This window comes from Ranitomeya imitator, chromosome 2 (genome assembly GCF_032444005.1).
Source record: "Ranitomeya imitator isolate aRanImi1 chromosome 2, aRanImi1.pri, whole genome shotgun sequence".
NCBI lineage: Eukaryota > Metazoa > Chordata > Amphibia > Anura > Dendrobatidae > Ranitomeya > Ranitomeya imitator.
The window spans coordinates 603,842,773-603,857,233 of NC_091283.1; the positions used below are offsets into that span (position 1 = coordinate 603,842,773).

Sequence of the window (14,461 nt, forward strand, 5' to 3'; positions counted from 1 at the left end):
GACAGCCCTATGGATTCGTTCAGTAAGGCAATGTGGCCGTTGGACCAAAAAATGTTGTGTACCCCTGACGTAGAGCATTGTATACAGTTATTTGCTGGCATGTCGTCAGCAGTTGGGCCAATGCTATCTCCCGAAGAAGGACGGCTGTTGACAGATGTGCTACAGCTATAATGCTCAGGAATCCAATAACTAAAGTTTAACCACTTATGCTCTGTGGTCAGCCACATTTCAATGATCCCTCCCTAGACACTATTTATTTTACTACATTATAAATGTTTGGAAAACAGCTGGAAACCGGTGCATACTTAATCCATTTACTGAAGGGTGATTTCTGCGTACAGAATGTTCTTCTTAATACAGAATGTTATCCCTCATAATAAAATCTGGATTTTGGATAATCGGTATTTGAGTGATTTTAGAGGCAAATAAAAGGGAATGCTGTGACATTAAGTCCTTACACACATCTTATTTTACAGGGTATCCAGTTCTTGATTCAGAACGAGCTCCTAACAAATACATGTGAGAACATTGCTCAGTTTTTGTACAAAGGGGAAGGATTAAACAAAACTGCTATTGGAGACTATTTGGGGGAAAGGTAAGAACATATACATGTTGTTTTGAGAATTTTAGAGTCCTTTCAGGAGATGGCAACTAAATAGAGAAAGATAAGCAATAGTTTCCTTACCATATTATCTGTTTGAATTTGGCTACCAAGAGCTGATCTTATGACCACCTAAAAGCCACTTTCTAGCAACCATCACTATTGATGTTGAATGACTGGGACATTGCTGAATTACTAAAATAACATGACACATTTTCCCCTTTAATGGTTAAATGGAGCTCTATTGAAATACCGAACATGAAGTGAAAAAAGCCAAACGAAGTAGGTCCCTACTGCGTGACTGCCAAGAACGCAATTATTTTTAAAAAATTTTCCAAATAGATCAGATGGATGTCTGTTCCTGGTGTAACGTCTTTCAAAATATAGAGTATTATTTAGATTTGCCAGTTATTGACTTCTTTCTCTTACAATCTGTATTTATTTCTGCTTTCATTTCCACATTTAGAGATGACTTCAACATCCGTATCCTTCATGCATTTGTGGAGCTTCACGAGTTCACAGACCTCAACTTGGTGCAGGCACTTCGGTGAGTTGCTGGATTCGTTTTACTTACTGGATACTACTAGGACATTTCACTGGGGTCTGATCTAAGCCCTGCTCTTTACATTCATTCATTTTAGTTGTGAGCTTGCAGAGGGTTTACGGACTAAAAAATCGATTAGTAGACACTAAACTTCCACACTTGGGATAAGCCTGTTCGCTGTAATTAAGTGATTTTCATATTTCTTCATTAGATTTTAGTACCTGCAAGAATATATTCTGCCAAATGAAGGACTTCCTAACCTCGATAATGTCACACTTTACACACCGGGATCAATTGACTGAAGCATTGTCTCTTTTGAATTAATATGATTCAGACCCCTAATATATTCACCTTTTTTGTTTTTACTTTGTGTAGATGTTTCTTCCATTTATGTGCCTTAATCAGAAACAATACAGGGGTGAATGAGGTTTTACTATGTAACTGTTATTTTCTGCTGTTTACCATTTCTTTTTGTTCCAATCAGTCAATTTCTGTGGAGTTTTCGCTTACCAGGAGAAGCTCAGAAAATCGATCGAATGATGGAGGCGTTTGCACAGCGTTACTGTCAGTGTAACCCAGGAGTCTTCGAGTCTACAGGTTCATGCTGTTTTCTGCCTTATCTTCCACATTTTTGTGCTTAGCTGCTCAACTGCTACAGTAAAATTACCCCTACAGTTTAAATCAGAAGTTACCATACACTATATAAAAAGACACATATGCATGTTTTTCTCAATATCTGACTTGAAATCAGAATAAACATTTCCCTTTTTAGCTCAGTTAGGATTACCATAATTAATGATATTTGCCAAATGCCAGAATGAGAAAAAAGATATTTTTTTTCATAAATTAGTTTATTTATTAATTAAGAACAGCATATAGTTACCACAGAGGTGGTTTTCATTATAGCGGTACAAACCATAGTAATACTGTCAAAAGGTTTAAAAAATAGTAAGACAAATATGCTAACGTCAAATCACATATCAGAATACCACTTTTTAAGAAAAGTATGACATAGTAACAAATTATTCATTAACTTCTTGCAATCAAGTTGGGCTTTGTCAAGCCTAACAAAGGAAAGAAAAGAACTTTTAGTAGAAAATTATCACAAAATAGAAAAGTCAAGAAGAGATCCTTACAGGAAGAGGAAGAGATGAGCATGGTTTATGAATCCACCCAGATTCAGGTATGCACAAGTACAATATATGGTGTCTTCATCACGACAGAAGGATTGAGGAGTACTCGGGGGGGAATCTCTGAATAAAATCCATCCTCGCTAAGTACGGAAAAAATTGTCTGAGCTAATTGTATTATGAGCAGAGAGTCTTTCTATTCTACACAAAAAATCCATTTCAAGAGACTATTCTTGGATAGATGGAGTAATTCTAGAACGCCAGTGTCTGGGAATGACTGTTCAAGTGGCGGATAAACAGTGTTTCAACAATCCTCTTTTGATAGATTTAAAAGACCCTGGTATCATAGAAAAAAGTCCGATCTGGGGAGTTCTAGATTGATTCCCCTGTAATGTGTTTAGAACATCAAAGACTTTGCTCCAGAGGCCACTTATTTGAGGGCATTCCCACCAGATATGAAGCATAGTGCCTAAAGCATTTTCACATTTCCAGCATTTATTGAAGACCGAGGGAAATATCTTATGAAGATCTGCTGGACAACGATACCATCTAGTTATGATTTTGTAATTTTTTTTTTTTTATTGAGATTTACAAGCCAATGGAAGTCTGTGTGTGCAAAAAAGTTTTGTTCCATTGCTCCTTCGAGAAGGTCATCACAATCTTGCTCTCCCACTCTTTCTTGAACCATAGGAGCTCTGTATTAGTCTGAGATGGCAAAATATAATATATTTGGGAGATTGTATGAGGCAGCACGGTGGCTCAGTGGTTAGCACAGCAGCCTTGCAGCGCTGGAGTCCTGGGTTCTAATCCCACCCAGGACAACATCTGCAAAGAGTTTGTATGTTCTCTCCGTGTTTGCATGGGTTTCCTCCCACATTCCAAAGACATACTGATAGGGAATTTAGAATGTGAGCCCCATCGGGGACAGCGATGATAATGTGTGTAAACTGTAAAGCGCTGCGGAATATGTTAGCGCTATATAAAAAATAAAGATTATTATTATTATTATCGTATGATTGGGTGCAACTTCTCTGATCAGCAACGAATCAAACTGAAAAGGGTCTGACTTGAGCACCGAGAATGGCTGAAGCGAATCAATGAATGAATGGAACTGGAGGTATGAAAACCAAGGTATGGTTTCATCGGGGTAGAGAGCTTTAAGCTCATTTAGCGATGGTATATTAATGAAATTTGCAAGGACCTGATGGAGTCTAGTTTTATAGTTGAAGACCAGGTATTTACTCACTCCAACTCCAGGGGAAAATTCTGGATTGTCAATGGTCGGTGTCATAGGTCCTGGAATCTTAGAAATGTTAAGTTTCTTTACCAATTGGTCCCAAACTCTTAATGGGGGGAGTGGTCCCTTTGAAGAATGAAAGTGTTTAGAAATCCAGGGTAGAAAAGTTAAGTCTAGGCATAATAGAAATGACTCTAGTGTGACCCATTGCTTCTGATTCGCACAATGAAAGCAGTCCACCATCCACCCCAGCACAGCCGCAGCATGATAAAGTTGAAAATTCAGGAGGCTGACCCCCCCCTTCCCCTTTTGAGATTTAGATCTCAAAAATTTAATGGCCAGACTTGAGCTTTTTCAACTCCAAATGATATTGTTACAGACTGTATTTAGTTGCTTAATAAACGAACAGGGGAGTGCAATTGGAACCGCTTGAAATACATAATGCAGTTTCGGAAGAATGTCCATCTTTAATACGTTTATTCTACCGAACCAGGATAATTGTGTTTTGTCATAAGCCTGGAGCTCAGCTTTAACACGACTGAGCAAAGGCTCATGATTCAGATTGAAGAGCTGGGACAAGTCTGAGTGTAATTGGACCCCAAGATATTTCATAGAACCATTGCACCAACGAAAAGGAAAGGACCCGTTAAACAATTGTGCCTCATCCTGTGAGATATTGATGTTCAGAATCTCTGACTTAGAAAGATTTGCCTTAAAATTACTCTGTCGACTATGTCTTAAATTCTTTCAGAATAGACCGCAATGATGTTTTAGGATTAGTGATGTACAACAGGAGGTCATCTGCGTATAGCGCCAATTTGAGATTTGTGCTTGACTGAGATTCCTTGAATATTGTAGTTTTTCCTGAGGGCCATTGCCAGATGTTCTATCACAATATCGTACAATAATGGGGATAGTGGACACCCCTGTCTTGTTCCATTCGACAAAGATTCTGAATAGGTACCATTGCAACGGACCTTGGCAGAGGGGTCTTGATATAAAGCCATAATTTTGTTGAGACTTTGGGACCTAAATTGATTTAAGAGCACTATGTAGAAATGGCCAGTTAACCCAGTCAAATGCTTTTTCAGCATCAACTGATAGAATGTATGCTGGGATCTTTTTCAACTTCGTATAGGACATAAGCAGCATCGTTTTAATTGCGTTGTCTCTTGCCTCCCTCTGGGACACACATCCTACTTGATCGTTTTGCACGATATGAGGCATCAGGGGCTAATGTGGTCACTATGATTTTAGAGAAAAGTTTAACGTCAATGTCAAGTATATTGGCCTGTAACTTGAGCATAATGTTTGGTCTTTCCCAGGTTTTGGTATCACCAAAATATGGGTTTCCAGAGTTTGTCTGGGAAAAGGGTTTGAAGTCTAAACTGAATTAGATACTTTGGTTGAGAATGGTGTTAATTGCGTAGCAAGTGTTTTATAAAATTTGGCAGCGTAACCATCTTGACCTGGGCATTTGTTAGATGGGGAGCTTTTTGATGACCTGAAGTATCTTGAAATGATTGCTTTAGGGATGCCTTTGTGTCATCCGGTATTGAGGGCAGAGCAGTGTCTTTCATGTATTGATCAATTTTCAAATGAAGTTGGGTTGGTGACTTATCTACATATTGGGCATCAATATTGTACAGGGAGCTATAATATCCTGTCAATCCCTCAGCAATTTGTTTGGATCCATTGATTATCGATCCTGTAGCATCCTGTATCAATTGGCTAAATGTTGTTGGGGATTTAGGATGGATACTTCAAGCTAGAGGGACACCACGTTTGTCTGCAAAGTCATAGAAGAACTGCTGTAACCTTTCCCTATGTTTTGAGTAGCTTTGGTCTAGAAGTCTCTTCAGGTCATATTTTTGCTTGTTCAAGTTAATCAAGATATTAGCTGATGGATTTTTTTTTTATGGGATTGTTCAAGGGAATGTATTTGCGTCAAAAGATTTTCTATCACATGGGTTTTAGAGAGAGAGAATATTTTAAGGCATGTTTATTACTTACTGCAAAGTCAAAAGTTTACATAAATTTCATTAGTATTTGGTACCATTGCACTTCAACTGAATGACTTAGGTCAAACATTTGGGATATCCTTTCACAAGCTTCTCACAATAGTTGGTCAGAATTTAGGTCCATTCCTCCTGACAGAACTGGTGTAATAAGGCTGGGGTCACATTGCGTTTTGGTCAGACCGCTAACGGACAGCGTTGCACGGCGAAATTAACGCCATGCAACGCGTCCGTTAGCGCTCCCATTGCCCGCAATGTACCAGCGCATTGCTAGCGCATGTCATTTTCGGCACGCGCTAGCGACGCGCCGGTCTTTTGTAGCGCGCCTCGGACGCTGCTTGCAGCGTCCGCGGCGCGCCCGAGGTCCGTTCCCCGCTCTCGCAGATCGGGGATCTGCGAGAGCGGGGACGTTAACGCGACCCCGAAACGCGACCCATTAAAAACATTGCGTTAGCGCAATCCGCTAGCGCTGGCGCTAAACGGATTGCACTAACGCAATGTGACCCTAGCCTTAGGCTGGTTTCAGACTTGAATTCCTGTGCGCTGCGGATGACAGTGTACTTCCTCCATGAAGCTCTGTCCAGGCTCCACCAACTGCCGGTTGCTTCAAGCGTTTCCCTGCATACCTATCTTTAACATTGGTTACGTTGTATGCGGATGTGTCCACATGCGGCGATTTGAGGTGTGCAGCACAAAATTTTGCGTTTCTGTGCGGGCGCCGCACACCTCAAATCACCACATGCGGACGCATCTGCATACAACACGTCTCTGCATACCCAATGTAAAAGATAGTTACGCAGGAAAACGCTGGACGCAGCCGGCAGTAGGCGGAGCTTCACGGAGGAAGTACACTGCCATCCGCAGGGCACAGGAACGCAAGTCTGAAACCAGCCTAACTGATCCAGGTTTGTAGGTCAACTTGCTCGCACTGGCCTTTTCAGCTTTGCTCATAAATTTTTCAATAGATTAAGATCAGGGCTTTGCGATGGCCATTCCAAAACATTGACTTTGTTATCCTTAAGCTACTTTGTTACCAATTTGTCAGTATTCTTCTGGCCATTGTCCATTTGGAAAACCTATTTCTGCCCAAGTTTAACTTCCTGGCTGATGTCTTGAGATGTTGTTTCAGTATTGCCACATAATCTTCTTTTCTCATGATGTCATCTATTTTGCGAAGTGCACCAGTCCCTCCTGCAGCAAAACAACCCCACAGCATGATGCTGCCTGTTATGACCTGGTGGTTAGGAGCACCCGGAACGACCTGATAGTTAAACTCACACAGGACAAGCTCTGGGAAGTGGGAGCTCTGCTGACCGCAACCCCTAATCCCATCACAACAACTAGAAATAGCCGTGGAGCGTTCCTGACACTCCCTAGACGCCTCTTCACAGCCTAAGAGCTAACTTGCCCTAGAGATAGAAAATAAAGCCTACCTTGCCTCAGAGAAATTCCCCAAAGGAAAAGGCAGCCCCCCACATATATTGACTGTGAGTAAAGATGAAAGTCACAAACGCAGAAATGAAACAGGTTTCAGCAAAGGGAGGCCAGACTTACTAAACAGACAGAGGATAGGAAAGGTATCTTTGCGGTCAGCACAAAAAACTACAAAAAAAACCACGCAGAGTGTGCAAAAAGACCTCCGCACCGACTAACGGTGCAGAGATGCCACTCTGCATCCCAGAGCTTCCAGCTAGCAAGGCAAAATCATGATATCCAGCTGGACAAGGAAACAATGAACAAATAATAGCTAGCAGGGACTTAGCTTCTGCTGGAGTAGACAGGTCACCAGAAAGATCCAAGAGCGAACTGAACCAATACAGGAACATTGACAGCTGGCATGGAGTAACGATCTGAGTGGAGTTAAATGGAACAGCCAGCCAAAGGATAAACTACGTCACTTGTGGAAGGAACCTCAGAAGCAGCAGCTCCACTCACAGCCACCAGAGGGAGTCCATGGACAGAACTCGCTGAAGTACCATTCATGACCACAGGAGGGAGTTCGATAACAGAATTCACAACAGCTGCCACCCCCGTGTTTCACAGTTGGGATAGTGTTCTTCTCCCATTTTCCTCCAAACGTAACGATGATCATTATGCCCAAAAAGTTACATTCTAGTTTTGTCAGACCAGAGGATGTGTCCTCAAAAATTAAGGTATTTGCTCCTGTGTGCATTTGCAAACATTACTGAACATGGACAAAACAGAATTCATCATCTTTCCCCCATCTCACTCTACCCCTCCACCAGACCTATCCATCAATGTCAATGGCTGCTCACTATCCCCAGTCCCACACGCCCGGTGCCTCGGGGTGATCCTCGACTCTGCCCTCTCTTTCAAGCCACATATCCAAGCCCTTGCCTCCTCCTGTCGTCTCAAACTCAAAAATATTTCCCGGATCCGTGCTTTCCTTGACCGCAACACTGCAAAAACGCTAGTGCATGCCCTTATCATCTCCCGCCTCGACTACTGCAACCTCCTACTCTCTGGACTCCCCTCTAGCACTCTGGCACCACTCCAATCCATCCTACACTCTGCTGCCCGACTAATCCACCTGTCTCCCCGCTATTCCCCAGCCTCTCCCCTGTGTCAAGCCCTTCACTGGCTTCCTATCGCCCAGAGACTCCAGTTCAAAACCCTCACACTGACATACAAAGCCATCCACAACCTGTCTCCTCCATACATCTGTGACATGGTCTCCCGGTACCTACCTACACGCGACCTCCGATCCTCCCAAGACCTCCTTCTCTACTCCCCTCTCATCTCTTCTTCCCATAACCGCATCCAAGACTTCTCCCGTGCTTCCCCCATACTCTGGAACTCTCTACCCCAACACATCAGACTTGCGCCTACCATAGAAACCTTCAAAAAGAACCTGAAGACTCATCTCTTCCGACAAGCCTACAGCCTGCAGTGATCCTCAACCTACTGAACAGCCGCACAGCCAACTCTTCCCTCTCCTAGTGTATCCTCACCCACCCCCTGCAGACTGTGAGCCCTCGCGGGCAGGGTCCTCCCTCCTTATGTACTCGTGTGCCTTGTTATCTGCTCATGTTTAATGTATTTGTCTATATTTGCCCCGTATTCACATGTAAAGCGCCATGGAATAAATGGCGCTATAAAAATGTATAATAATAATAATAATAATTAATCTGGCTTTTTTATGTTTCTTTTTGAGTAATGGCTTCTTCCTGGCAGAATAGCCTTTCAGCCCATGCTGATACATTACTCATTTCACCGTTGATAATGACACCATCATCTTCACAACGTCTTTTGCTTTTGTCCTTTGGCTGATATGCACATGTCGGACCAAAGCACGTTCATCTCTGAGACACAGAACCCGTCTCATTCCTGAGCTGGACATCCCCATCTTCTTTGTACTTGCATACAATTGTTTGTACAGATGAATGAGGCACACTCGGATATCTTGAAATTATACCAAAGGATGAGCCAGACTTGTGCAAGTCCGCAACTCTCTTCCTGATATCTTGGCTGATTTCTTTAGACTTTCCTATGATGCTGCACAAAGAAGCAGTATGTTTCAGATGTGCAATTAAAATACATCCACAGGTGTGTCTCTAAGGCCGGCTTCACACTCAGCGTATGAAAATACGGTCCGTATATTACGGCCGTAATACGCTGAAATGTCCCGAAAATAGTGGTCCGTAGCTCCTCCGTAGGCAGGGTGTGTCAGCGTTTTTTGCGCATGGCATCCTCCGTATGTAATCCGTATGGCATCCGTACTGCGTGGTTTTCTCGCAGGCTTGCAAAACCAACATACCGCTATAGAAATGATCCATGTGTCCCAAAAAGAAAAAAAAATAATAAAATATATATATATATATATATATATATATATATATATATATATATATATACATACATACATACATACATACATACATACATACATACATACATACATACATACATACACACATATATATATATATATATATATATATATATATATATATATATATATATATATATATATATATATATATATATATATATATATACATATATCTCAGTGAGACACATATATGTATATATATTAATATTTATTCCAGCGCTATACAGCTTGAAAGCCGGTAATTCAATTACCGGCTTTTTCTTTCTCCTTCCTAAAACCCGACATGATTTGAGACATGGTTTACATACAGTAAACCATGTCTTCTCTCCATTTTTTTTGCAGATTCCACACTACTAATGTCAGTAGTGTGTATCTGCAAAATTTGGCCGTTCTAGCTCTTAAAATAAAGGGTTAAATTGCGGAAAAAATTGGCGTGGGCTCCCGCGCAATTTTCTCCGCCAGAGTAGTAAAGCCAGTGACTGAGGGCAGATATTAATAGCCTGGAGAGGGTCCATGGTTATTGGCCCCCCCCCCCCCCTGGCTAAAAATATCTGCCCCCAGCCACCCCAGAAAAGGCACATCTGGAAGATGCGCCTATTCTGGCACTTGGCCACTCTCTTCCCATTCCCGTGTAGCGGTGGGATATGGGGTAATGAAGGGTTAATGCCACCTTGCAATTGTAAGGTGACATTAAGCCTAATTAATAATGGAGAGGCGTCAATTATGACACCTATCCATTATTAATCCAATTGTAGTAAAGGGTTAAATAAAACACAAACACATTATTTAAAATTATTTTAATGAAATAAAAACAATGGTTGTTGGAGTATTTTATTCTACGCCCAATCCAGTCACTGAAGACCCTCGTTCTGTGAAAGAAAAAACATAATAAACCAACAATATACTTACCCTCCGCAGATCTGTAACGTCCAACGATGTAAATCCTTCTGAAGGGGTTAAAACATTTTGCAGCAAGGAGCTTTGCTAATGCAATGCTACTCCTCGCTGCAAAACCCCGGGGAATGAGTCTAAATATAGATCAATGAGCTATATTTAGCTTCATTTGCGGTGAGGCGCCCTCTGCTGGATGTTCATAGATCGTGGGAACTTTCCTAGAAAGCCTGGGAGCTTTCTAGGAAAGCCTGGGAGCTTTCTAGGATAGTTCCCACGATCTATGAACATCCAGCAGAGGGCGCCTCACCGCAAATGAAGCTAAATATAGCTCATTGATCTATATTTAGACTCATTCCCCGGGGTTTTGCAGCGAGGAGTAGCATTGCATTAGCAAAGCTCCTTCCTGCAAAATGTTTTAACCCCTTCAGAAGGATTTACATCGTTGGACGTTACAGATCTGCGGAGGGTAAGTATATTGTTGGTTTATTATGTTTTTTCTTTCACAGAACGAGGGTCTTCAGTGACTGGATTGGGCGTAGAATAAAATACTCCAACAACCATTGTTTTTATTTCATTAAAATAATTTTAAATAATGTGTTTGTGTTTTATTTAACCCTTTACTACAATTGGATTAATAATGGATAGGTGTCATAATTGACGCCTCTCCATTATTAATTAGGCTTAATGTCACCTTACAATAGCAAGGTGGCATTAACCCTTCATTACCCCATATCCCACCGCTACACGGGAATGGGAAGAGAGTGGCCAAGTGCCAGAATAGGCGCATCTTCCAGATGTGCCTTTTCTGGGGTGGCTGGGGGCAGATATTTTTAGCCAGGGGGGGGGGCCAATAACCATGGACCCTCTCCAGGCTATTAATATCTGCCCTCAGTCACTGGCTTTACTACTCTGGCGGAGAAAATTGCGCGGGAGCCCACGCCAATTTTTTCCGCAATTTAACCCTTTATTTTAAGAGCTAGAACGGCCAAATTTTGCAGATACACACTACTGACATTAGTAGTGTGGAATCTGCAAAAAAAATGGAGAGAAGACATGGTTTACTGTATGTAAACCATGTCTCAAATCATGTCGGGTTTTAGGAAGGAGAAAGAAAAAGCCGGTAATTGAATTACCGGCTTTCAAGCTGTATAGCGCTGGAATAAATATTAATATATATACATATATGTGTCTCACTGAGATAGAGAGAGATTATATATATATATATATATATATATATATATATATATATATATATATATATATATATATATATATATATATATATATATATATATATATATATATATATATATATATATATATAATGTGTACACATTTATTCTACCTATTCTACTGTAAGCTGTCAGTGTGATTTTACTGTACACCGCACTGAATTACCGGCTTTTCTCTCTAACAGCGCTGCGTATTTCTCGCAAGTCACACTGCTTGTCCGTGTGTAATCCGTATTTTTCACGCTTCCATAGACTTTCATTGGCGTATTTCTTGCGCAGTACGGTGACAAACGCAGCATGCTGCGATTTTGTACGGCCGTAGAAAGCCGTAAAATACGGCAGATAGGAGCAGGGGCATAGAGAATAATTGTGCCGTATTTTTTGCGAGTTTTACGGACGTAGTTTCTGCGCTCTTACGTCCGTAAAACTCGCAAGTGTGAAGCCGGCCTAACTCATTAGTCGCCAAAAAAATGATCAGAACCTACCAAACACATGACATCATATGGACAGTCCAGAATTGTTTAAAGGCATAGTAATCTTAGTGTATGTAAACTTTTGACTTTGTTTAAGGCATTTTTATTACTTACTGCATTCTCCTTCACTCTTTCTATCTCTATTCTGGCATTTGGCAAATATTAATAATTATGGTAATCCTAATTGAGCTTAAACGAGAAAGGTTAATTCTGATTACATGTCAGATATTCAGAAAAACATGCATATGCGTCTTTTTATATAGTGTATGTAAACTTCTGGTTTCAAACTGTAGGTAAAAACTACTAGATAGGTGGTGTGAGACTCTCACTGATAACCAGAGCTGTGAATTAATAAATTGCCTACGAGGTTTCCTGAGATAGCAGAGACCACCACTAATCAACATTTGGCTCTCTGACATCACTAATCTAGTAGTTATCACCTAATCTGTGGATTAATGAGAACTTGATTTTACTGAAATGCCTTTTTACTCTGATACCTTAATTATTATAACTTAATTTTCTTGTTTATCGAAGTTGGTGTTTTTATTTCAAATATTAATGTGATTTCACCCACAGATACCTGCTATGTGTTGTCTTTTGCCATCATCATGTTAAATACCAGTTTGCACAATCCCAATGTTAAGGATAAACCAAGTGTTGATCGATTTATTGCCATGAACCGTGGAATAAATGATGGAGGTGATCTGCCAGAAGACCTTCTAAAGGTTAGCACAGATGTGAGAACTAATGTAAAGAAGATATAAAATGTTCCATGTATATTTACACAATGTTTAGTTATATTAGAAGTAAACTCTGTTTGTATGCATTTGATAAAATAGAAAACGAATGTTTCCAATCGTATATTGTTTCATTATTTGGTGGTCATTGCGGTGGCTCAGTGGTTAGCACTGCAGCCTTGCAGCGTTGGAGTCCTGGGTTCAAATCCTACCAAGGACAACATCTGCAAGGAGTTTGCGTGTGTTTCCTCCCACATTCCAAAGACATACTGATAGAGAATTAGGATTGAGACCCCATCGGGGACGATGATTTGTGCAAACTCCGAAGCGCTGCGGAATATGTTAGCGCTATATACAAATAAAGATTATTATTTTGGTTGCACATGTAATAAATAATTGCCATATTGACTTGTTACTGACTTGTCACTTTATATTCCTAGAATTTGTATGACAGTATCAAGAATGAGCCATTCAAAATCCCAGAAGATGATGGAAATGACCTTACTCACACGTTCTTCAATCCAGATCGGGAGGGATGGCTGTTAAAATTGGGTGCGTTTCATGTGTTTGTGTTCTGCCTGATTGTAGTAATTATTTTCCTAGATCGTCAGACAAATAGGTTTTTCTGAAAAGTTGTTAGAAGTCCTTGACTGTATGTTCATAAAAAGTTTTCAGAAGTGAGGGATGGCACAATATGACTGACCATTTCCAATGTTTGTTTTTTTTTTGTTTTTTTGTTTTTTAATACAGATGTTTTCAATATTGAATGCTATGCAATGTGATTTCGATCTCATGTTACATTGATGGTGGGGTAGTGGTGAGGGCTAGAAAGTGCACTTTTTACTTGTGTATGGTAAATTATTGAATTCCTATTAATATATTTAGACTTTACATGACCTATTGAACTGCTAAGCTTTGAAATGTGACAAGCTTTAGGGAACTACATTGTTTTATCGGAAGGTGTATTATTATATTTCTCCCTTCAGGTTGTAATTTGACATTTCTTTTTTTTTTTCATATATTTTGGCTGCACTTTTTTTCTCACATTCTAGGAGGTAGGTGTATGATTTATGCTCCTGTGCTGAATTCTTGTTGAGTGACTTGTCTGCACAGCTTCTTTGCTTTTTTTATGCATCTTTGCATTGTTAGCTTTTTTCCATCTTTATAGCCAAGCACATAGTGATCAGTGCCCTTGGAAATTAGATTTTACATATTGTGCTAGGAAATGCAAAAAGAACTGCCAAAACAAAATTAATTTCTTCCCTATAATGACAAGTTAGATCAATTGTATGTAAATTGATAGCTTCAAACACTTTGCACATAATCCTCCGACAAAAGTAATATAACCTGTCACTCTTTGGCCTGCAATAAGCAAAATGCCAGATGCCAGTTTTCGTGTGCTTTACTTTTTATTTTCTTGTGGTTATTTAAAAGATGTATCCCCAAACCACCTGCTAAGCACCTGTAATTCGCTTTTTCTCACTAGGCAAATACATTTCAATGTGGAGAACTGGATCTTCATGCTCACGATTTGAGCAATAAAGCAGAATTGCTCTCATTCTAGGAAAACCCATTTAATTTCCCTGTTCCACGAAACTTGCCTAAGCTGTCATATCTACTGTAGATTAGTTACAGGGTCCCCAAGCTTGTACCGTAATTAATTAGGGTGTCACCGGTCAATCATTTAACCCTTATTTTGATAGAGTAACAAATAGGAGGAGTGTACTGCCAAAACAAAAAAC

The 14,461-nt window shown here is 40.3% G+C and overlaps 1 protein-coding gene across 1 annotated transcript in view; it reads left to right on the forward strand.

Annotated features, from left to right (window-relative positions):
• CYTH1 (cytohesin 1) overlaps positions 1-14,461 on the forward strand; it is an 84,371-nt gene that overhangs the window by 50,577 nt on the left and 19,333 nt on the right. Inside the window, exons 5-9 of the mRNA XM_069752417.1 lie at positions 477-595; positions 1,068-1,148; positions 1,630-1,742; positions 12,559-12,707; positions 13,160-13,272. Of these exons, the coding sequence (XP_069608518.1) occupies positions 477-595; positions 1,068-1,148; positions 1,630-1,742; positions 12,559-12,707; positions 13,160-13,272 (575 nt within the window). The remainder of the gene's footprint in view (positions 1-476; positions 596-1,067; positions 1,149-1,629; positions 1,743-12,558; positions 12,708-13,159; positions 13,273-14,461) is intronic.